This window comes from Carlito syrichta, unplaced genomic scaffold (genome assembly GCF_000164805.1).
Source record: "Carlito syrichta isolate Samal-C Ts95f unplaced genomic scaffold, Tarsius_syrichta-2.0.1 Scaffold308847, whole genome shotgun sequence".
NCBI classification, from domain to species: Eukaryota; Metazoa; Chordata; class Mammalia; order Primates; family Tarsiidae; genus Carlito; species Carlito syrichta.
The window spans coordinates 1,525,244-1,534,567 of NW_007252943.1; the positions used below are offsets into that span (position 1 = coordinate 1,525,244).

At 38.9% G+C, this 9,324-nt stretch overlaps 1 protein-coding gene across 1 annotated transcript in view; it reads left to right on the forward strand.

Annotated features, from left to right (window-relative positions):
- The window catches only part of ZFAND3 (zinc finger AN1-type containing 3), a gene marked incomplete at its 5' end in the record, with an annotated part of 85,787 nt that overhangs the window by 21,301 nt on the left and 55,162 nt on the right, over positions 1-9,324 (forward strand). Inside the window, one exon of the mRNA XM_008066159.1 lies at positions 1,530-1,595. Coding sequence (XP_008064350.1) covers positions 1,530-1,595 — 66 coding nt within the window. The remainder of the gene's footprint in view (positions 1-1,529; positions 1,596-9,324) is intronic.

The window sequence follows — 9,324 nt, forward strand, 5'->3', positions numbered from 1 at the left end:
CCTGTTGTCAGTATTGTCGGTTAAATATACACATTACTATAAAGCTGATCTGGTTAGTTTGGTACTTAGGCTAGCTTCGTTGGACTTAAATTGGATTTACAGTTGCACTGTTAGAACGGTACTCATTGATATGTTGGGGACTTCATGTACTGCCATTATGACCTTGGTATAGGAAAGAGTGGGCTAACGGTGCACTTCTTTGGTGGGATCTCCAAATCTCTAAACCCATGAGACTTAGTGGCTTAAATTCTAATAACAGATCTCAGAGATCTTTCATCTTTCCTTCTTTTTCAGTGAGTAACTTCAGTGATACTGAAATCATAGGTGATATACACTGTGCCACTTACCTGGGAGCCTTATCAAAATCCGTGTGTAATATTTGTCTATGTGTTCTGTTCACTCATGATCATCACCACCGCCCCTCCCAGGACATATCAAGAACCACTGACCTTTATATTTGTATAGTAGCTTCCTATTTCAGAAGGTAGGGCATGTCAGCTTTTGGGATATGTATTAATGTCAACTTTAGAATATGTCGATGGTCCTGATTCTACAGAATGAAATTACCTTATTTTCAGGTCATCACCCACTGATGAACTAAATCTTATGCATGTTCTTGAATTACGCCTATGCATCCAATCTCTGGGCCCAACAGGATTCCATAAAGACCCTCTTCACATCATACTTCTTATGACTAGATATTTTTCTTTAGTCATCAATGCTTTCCTTATATATTTAAATGATCCTTATTTCTTCTGACAAGCAGTTTATTGTTTCTTAGGAAGTTTCCCCCTTTAAATAAGGGTAGTTTTTCAATAAATTCAAAGGTAGGTTGACCACTGAGACCAGCATTAAGAGAGAGTATTGCTGCTTATTGCTCTGTGGAAGAACTCATCTTCCCAAACTTATAGGTAACTTCCTCTTACCTAGATCTGAATTCTTTCTTTTTTTTTTTGAGTTGGAGTCTCACTCTGTTGCCCAGGCTGGAGTGCAGTGGCCACTCCCAGCCACCGCATCCTTGGCCTGCTGGGCTCCGGCAATCCTTCCGCCTCAGCCTTCCAAGTAGCCGGAATTACAGGCATGTGCTACCACACCCGGCTGATTTTTTTGATTTATTGTAGAGATGAGGTCTCACCTGCCCAGGCGGGTCTCGAACCCGCGGGCTCAGGCAATCCACTCACCTCAGCCTCCCAAAGGCGCAGCATGACAGGCTGAGCCACCGAGCCCGGCTCTAGATCTGAATTCTTATTAAAATTTTATTCTTTAACTTGTTAAATTATGTGAGACTTGACTTTTTTATTAAAAGTATGCTATAGTGTAGAAAGGCTATGGATCTTTATTGACTAAATTGCTGATCTAAATTAGGTCCTTAGAATTAACTCACCACTGCCACCATCTTTCCTTCCATTCTTCCTTGTGTATATTTTTAGGTTGACCTTTTCCCTTGTAGGTTTCTCTTTACTCGAGATAGCACCTGTGGGCATGTAGACGATATGTCCTGACTCATGTGCCTGCCTTTCTGTTTCTAGGTGGGCCATGCACAGACACAGCTCATGTCTCGTTAATCACACCAACCAAAAGATCCTGTGGTACAGGTATGTACATCATTCTTATGTGAATTCAACCTTATCTGAATTCTTCACAGAAGTTAGCAACTGGTTCTAACTTGGTGTGCTTCCCAGGTACTCTGATTTCTTCCATCAATTGTGAAGTGATGTATTATGTGCTTAGTATTCGGAGTAGAGTGTGAGTAGAGGTCAGAGTGATGATCTTGGGGGTCAGATTGACTGAGTTGATGCTGGCAGCTAGATCCAAGAGAGTGGACTACAAAACTGACAAATTTTCATACATCTTAATATTTGAAGAATGTTATTAAGACATGAAACAAAATGTAGATCATTGTATAGTTTGTACTATGTGACTAATTTGTCTATGTCTTGGTTTTGTTTAAAAAAATACTGTTTACATGATAGAATCTGGAGGAGGAAAGAAGTTTGAGTATAGAAAATTAGAGTTTTAACTTGACTATTACAGTATCCTAGTAGTTTTAGAAAATTACTTTCTCTTATTCATCCTAAAGTCGTGGATATGCTGAAATTATTATTTTAAGATGCACGAGTTCCAAAAACATCTTTGTGTTTCTGTGACATTTTAATTAAACATGAAGTCATGAATCTTATAGCTCTCTAAAGAGAACTCAGCATGTCCATTGTTCCCTTAACCTATAGCTTAATTTATTTTAAACAATATTTGCCTTTTCTAATAATGCTGCCTGTCATTTAAAATATCTCAAGGATTATATTTAGAAGAGTCACAATAATTATATTGTTTTTCTAAAGGTCATAGTCAAGAGTATTTTTCATAACTTAAAAAGTCCTTGTAACTCCCCAACAGAAATAGCACAGATATTTTCATGTACAAATTTACTGTGAAACCTAAGCTCCTTTAAATACTCATAGCTTGATGTTGAACCTCAAACAGGCCCATCTTTGTGTAGTTTCAAAGTAGCATCCAGGCACTAAGCTATAAGGAACCTGATTTTACTCACCTCCAGTGACCAGCTATGAGGCAGGGATGTGTGACATAGTCCTGGCATGGTCTTATCCCTCCTGTGTCCAATCCCCAAGCTCCAATAGGTAGAGTGGATTTCTCTGCTTCACTGAGGCAGAAAAGAGCTGTGCTCTGGAGTGAGTCAGACTGTTCTGATTAGCAAGCGGGAAGTCAGAGAGCTAGCTGTCTGTCCACTCTACCCAGAAACTTGAAACCATATTCAGAGCCCTTTAATTTGAGGTTCAACGCTTCAGGTGCACAGTATACTTTAGTCTTTCTTCTTTCCTTCCAATCTTAGCTCTCAGGGCAGGATTTACTGTTAGCACTTCCACCATATTCAGGCAGCAGGTCAAGGAGCCTTTATGTCTAGGTTCTTCCAAAGTTGGATTCATGCCTCTATCATGTGCTCTGTGATTCTTCTCCTATGAAGAGCTTTCCCAAGGATCTCACAGACAGACCACACATGGGCCTTCAGGCATAGATGGTCAGTAAATAATTGTTACAGTGGTGCCATTTCGTAGGAGCTATAGAGTGAGACCCTAAGTGTAAGATATTACCAACCCCTTCCCACCCAATCTATCCATTCAAAGTTGGAACAAAAACAGCCTTGAACTTAATGTGTGTTAGCAAAAGGTTACTTAGAATAGGTCAGTGCTCATACACAAAAATCAACTCTAAAAGGATCAAAGACCTAAATGTAAAACCCCAAACTATAGGAACCTTAGAAAATGCAGGAGAAACCCTCATGAAAATTGAAACTGGCAACCAATTCCTGATCAAAACCCCAAGTGCCAATGCCATAAAAGATAAGATAGACAAGTGGAACCTCATCAAACTGAAAAGCTTCTGCAAAGCCATAGAAACCTTCAAGAGAGCAGTGAGACAGCCCACAGAATGGGTAGAAATATCTGCCAACCGTATATCTGACAAAAGCCTAACATCTAGAATCTACAAGGAACTCAAACATGACGAAAGGAAAAAAAAAAGCCCTGTTCAAAAGTGGGCAAAAGATATGAATAGACACTTTTCAAAAGAAGATGTGCAAGCAGCCAACAGATACATGAAAAAATGCTAGCCTCACCAATCATCAAAGAAATACAATTAAAACCATACTGAGGCCTGGTGCTGTGGCTCAAGCCTATAGTCCTAGCACTTTGGGAGACTGAGGCGAGAGGATTTCCTGAGCCCTTGGATTTGTGATCAGCCTGGGCAATACGGTGAGACCTCATCTCTACAATAATCAAAAAAATTAATCAGGTGTGGTAGTGCATGCCTTTAGTAGTTCCAGTTATTTCGAAGGCTGATGCAGAAAGATCGCCGGAGCCCAGCAGGACGCTGGTGTGGCCGTGAGCATGCCACTGCACTCCAGTGATGGAGTGAGAATCCAATTCCCTCAAAAAAACCACACTCCAGTCAGGATGGCCATCATCAATAATTCAAAAACAACAGATGCTGGAGAGGATGGAGGGAAAAGGGAGCACTTCTACACTGTTGGTGGGAGTGTAAACTAGTACAGCCTCTGTGGAAAAAAGTTTGACGATTCCTAAAAGATCTAAAAATCGACATTCCATATTACCCCACAATCTCCCTTCTGGGAATATACCCAGAGGGACTCAAATCATTCTATACAAAAGATACCTGCACACTCATGTGTATCGCAGCATTATTCACAATAGCAGAAATATGGAACCAACTATGCTGCCCATTGAAAGGGGACTGGATTTTTAAAATGTGGTACATATATATGATGGAATATCATGCAGCCATAAAGAAGGACAAAATTATAAACTTTGCAACAACTTGAATGGACGTAGAGTCTATAATATTCAGTGATCCATCACAGAAACAAAGAACTGAGTACCACATGTTCTCACTCATACGTGGACCATGAACGATTATCATAATACTATGAGAAAGGGATTAACAGTAGTGGGAAATTGCTGGGGGGAGGGGCATACCTCATCAACAAGGGTACCTGCATACTGACCTTTTGTATACCTAACCCTGAATTGTACCCCACATCTTTAAAATAATTTTAAGAATATTTTTAAAAAATATGTTAGTGGTCTCTGATGAAGGGCACACAATGTACAGTCTGAGGTATGGGGAGAAAATAGCAAAAATTCTTTATCTCAACCTTATAAAATCTCTATTTTGCAAATTTTATTATATATGCATATTAGTTTATGCATATAGTTTATAAACAGCAAATATATAATTTTTTTTTAAGTTAGTGTCTTACCCAGTTGTCCATCTGGAGTGCAGTGGCACGCACATGGCTACCGCAGCCTCAATCTGCTGGGCTCAGGTGATTCTTCCTCTTCAGTCTTCCAAGTAGCTGCAACTACAGGCATACACCACCACACCCAGCTAATTTTTTGATTTATTGTAGAAACGAGGTCTCTCCAAATTGCCCAGACTGGTCTCGAACCTGTGGGCTTAGGCAACCGTCTTGCCTCTGCCTCCCAAAGTGCTGGGATTACAGACATGAGCCACTGCGCCTGGCAATAATATATACATATTAAAGGTACCTGACCAAATATTTTATATAGGAATGCACAGTGAAAAAAGATTAGTTGTCTCTTCTTCAGTAAACAGGTTGTTTTCTTTTTAGTACTTTGAAAATTAGATCTAAAGATTAGCATTAGACCCATTATGTGGTTTAGTAGATAAAGACTTGAGTGGTTGATTAATTGGTCTTGATTTATATTACAGGTGACTATTATTTTGGTCAGGTAAAGGATGTTGTTGTAATTTAGAGGTAGACAGCAGTATAGAGGGGTTGGTCTACAACTATCTAAATGAGAGAAGAAACTCTTCTTAAGAAATTGCTTTGTGATAACTATTAGTCTAAGAAGCAGATTGCAAAAAGTAGGTGTAATAACAAATGAAAGATCACTTAATCTTTGTAAGCTGGTTGGGACAGACTTCTCTTTAGCCACACAGGACTATTAACAGTTAAACTCAATATAAACTTTAGATTAAAAAAAAGAAAGCAGTACCATGATCATTTTTGTATTTAAGGAGAGAAAAATTAAATGAAGGATATGTGATTATCCCCATTCCACCTCATCATCCTCACAGGCTGTAGAGTTCTGGGATGTCCACAATCAACAGAGTGGAAAAGTTACTGCCAAGTTCCACATTGCTTTTGGTTAGACTGTGAGAGTTAAAACATATCACACCTTCAGATTACTAGACAGAATTTGCATTTCTTCAAAGAGTTTAGAATGTTTACCACATGCCCCTCTGTTAGTTATTACACCATTCACGCTCCAAACGAGTATATTGTGAAGTTTGAAAGAGTTCACTTTCTGTGGCAACAACGAGCAGGAGATTCCCTTTTGTTCTTCATCTTTTCTAACTGTCAAATCATGCCTTAAGCTAAACTCTGTAATCTGGGCTATGGTTATCGCCTTTAGATAATTTTATTTGGAAGTTATTTGAATATTTAGGTGACTCTCTTCATGAGGTTATGCTTTTAATGTTTAAAGTGCCTTGTATGAAGGGAAGGAAGTTTGTTGCCTTTTTTTTAGGATTTCCTGTTTAAGGACATCCTTTGTGACCTTTTAATATAAGACTTGTTTGCAGAATGATAGCAAAAGAAATACTTGTGTTCCTTTTATTGCAGTTTTCCATTAATGAACTTTAACATTAAAGCTGTAATGGACAGGAAGAACCATGGCTACTCTTTAATCTACTTGGAGAAAAAAGTCTCTCTCCTGCAGGATCCTTGAACAATGACTAGGCTAAGAACTCTGCTCCTCTAGGCCAGCTCCTCTGGTGGGGTGTGGGATTGGCATCATCCAAGTGGGACATAGACTAGCTCTTAACCTGAGGTTGACTATGTCAAATGAACAGGCTTTTTAGCATATGAAAGGGAATTGCTTCCTCCCTAGATGCCCACTCTTGCAAGCCTTAATTTGATCTTTCCATTTTATAATCTTTTTATCTCAAGTTAAAATAAGAAAAAATTCACAGAAAAGTTTACAGACTTGACAATATTGTCAGCAGAGTTTTGCTCCATTATGTCTACATTCGCGTTTACTTTTCTTTCAGCAAATATGTTGAGTAGATAGTATTCTCTCTCATAGACTTGAAAAATGATGTTTAAAAAAATGCTGTGTGTATGTTTAAAATGTGATTATAATTAGTAGAGTATCAAATAAAATAGCCATTTGTGGGGCCATACGGAAGCTCTAGTATTGTATGAGATTAAAGCAGATTGGACTAGAAACTGTCCCATTAAACATCAAGGCAGTTTTCCCAAAAAGTGTCATCTTTCCACTCTATAAGAGGCATGTTAATTTAGCTTAATATGTATACTGTATCCTTTGCCTGCTTTTCCTCCCTCCCTCCCTTCCTCCCAGAAAGTATGTATTTATCCTTTTGGGTCACCTATCTTACTTTCAGTGTGATAAAAAGTGACATGAACTAGAATAGCCTTGTATTGTTCATTATTCTTACCCCCTCCCCCCAAAAAATCCACTTCTTTTGGGCAGACTGTTTGTGGTATTATTGTCTCTTTTTGCAAAGATAAGAGAAACCCTCTTTTATCTGGGAGTTAGGAGATTGATGTGCTGAACTCTTTCACCTCGGTTTCCAGAAGTTACTTAAAGGGAAATGTTTCCTTGCTGTTATGTTACCAAGAAGTTTATATAAGATTTTAAAAATTGATTCAGAAGCTAAAGGGTGTTGGTGTTACATCACAGGTGGCACTATGAATCTTAGAAATGCCTATAGGTGTGTGTTTTATCTCCTGGTAGGGTCAATATTTATGGAAACATTTCAGCCAATACGTTTAATCCTAGAGCACTGAGTCAGTGACTGCAAACTGTGTTGGTCAATATTATTGTAGTTGACTTTTCTAAGGAAGACTTTACATCCTCCTCTGCTCTGTGGAGTTTTAGAGGAAGGTGGCTTTGTACGTGAGTTCATCTGTATAATTCTCATCTTTTTTTTCTCTCTCTTGTTGGTCCATCAGGTATAGCTCTTATCTCAGGTCTGCATGATCAGCATTTGAGGCAGAAAATTAGAAATTTGACCTACTTATGTAATATGCAAGTTCCCACTAGGAGAATATTAGGGAAGATATAAACCTTTCATTTTTTATTAGCACTTAATGTAACCATTGAAGAAAGATCAAAACAGTTAATCTGTCATGGGAAGGAAAAAGTATTTAAAGAAATATTTTACCTTGTGCACTCATCATCTTGGGTCCTGAAGGGGTCCATTTGAATCCTGGGCAGGGGACAAAATGAATATCAGATATTTGCCAAGATTGCAAAAATTTCTCTAATCAGAAGGGTGCCATCTTGTTATGTTTTGCCACAGAAAATAAGCAGTTCTCACCAGAGTTTATAATGGGCATGTCATAGTGGCTGTTTACTGACAGTATGTGGGTTTTAGCCATTGATTGGGTGACTAGAAAAGGGAAATAATCTGTTAGCTGCTTCCCACACCCCTTGTAAAAACTTAATCAGCCTTCTTTAGTAGTTGTTTATGTTAAAGAATAAAATAAGGAGTAAGGCACTATATAATTAGATTTGATACTCAAACAATATGTATATAATAGCAGGTAGGTTTAAAAATACCTCACACAAAGTATAAGTTTCAGATAAGATCAGGCAAAGTTTACTGTTTTTGGGGGGTTTTTTTGAGTTGGAGTCTCACTCTGTCACCCAGACTGGAGTGCAGTGGCCGCTCCCGGCCACCGCAGCCTCGACCTGCTGGGCTCCAGCGATCCTTCCGCCTCAGCCTTCCGAGTAGCCGGAATTACAGGCATGCGCTACCACGCCCGGCTGATTTTTTGATTTATTGTAGAGATGAGGTCTCGCTGCCCAGGCGGGTCTCGAACCCGCGGGCTCAGGCAATCCACTCACCTCAGCCTCCCAAAGGCGCAGGATTACAGGCTGAGCCACCGAGCCCGGCGTAGTTGACTTTTCTAAGGAAGACTTTACATCCTCCTCTGCTCTGTGGAGTTTTAGAGGAAGGTGGCTTTGTACGTGAGTTCATCTGTATAATTCTCATCTTTTTTTTCTCTCTCTTGTTGGTCCATCAGGTATAGCTCTTATCTCAGGTCTGCATGATCAGCATTTGAGGCAGAAAATTAGAAATTTGACCTACTTATGTAATATGCAAGTTCCCACTAGGAGAATATTAGGGAAGATATAAACCTTTCATTTTTTATTAGCACTTAATGTAACCATTGAAGAAAGATCAAAACAGTTAATCTGTCATGGGAAGGAAAAAGTATTTAAAGAAATATTTTACCTTGTGCACTCATCATCTTGGGTCCTGAAGGGGTCCATTTGAATCCTGGGCAGGGGACAAAATGAATATCAGATATTTGCCAAGATTGCAAAAATTTCTCTAATCAGAAGGGTGCCATCTTGTTATGTTTTGCCACAGAAAATAAGCAGTTCTCACCAGAGTTTATAATGGCATGTCATAGTGGCTGTTTACTGACAGTATGTGGGTTTTAGCCATTGATTGGGTGACTAGAAAAGGGAAATAATCTGTTAGCTGCTTCCCACACCCCTTGTAAAAACTTAATCAGCCTTCTTTAGTAGTTGTTTATGTTAAAGAATAAAATAAGGAGTAAGGCACTATATAATTAGATTTGATACTCAAACAATATGTATATAATAGCAGGTAGGTTTAAAAATACCTCACACAAAGTATAAGTTTCAGATAAGATCAGGCAAAGTTTACTGTTTTTGGGGGGTTTTTTTGAGTTGGAGTCTCACTCTGTCACCCAGACTGGAGTGCAGT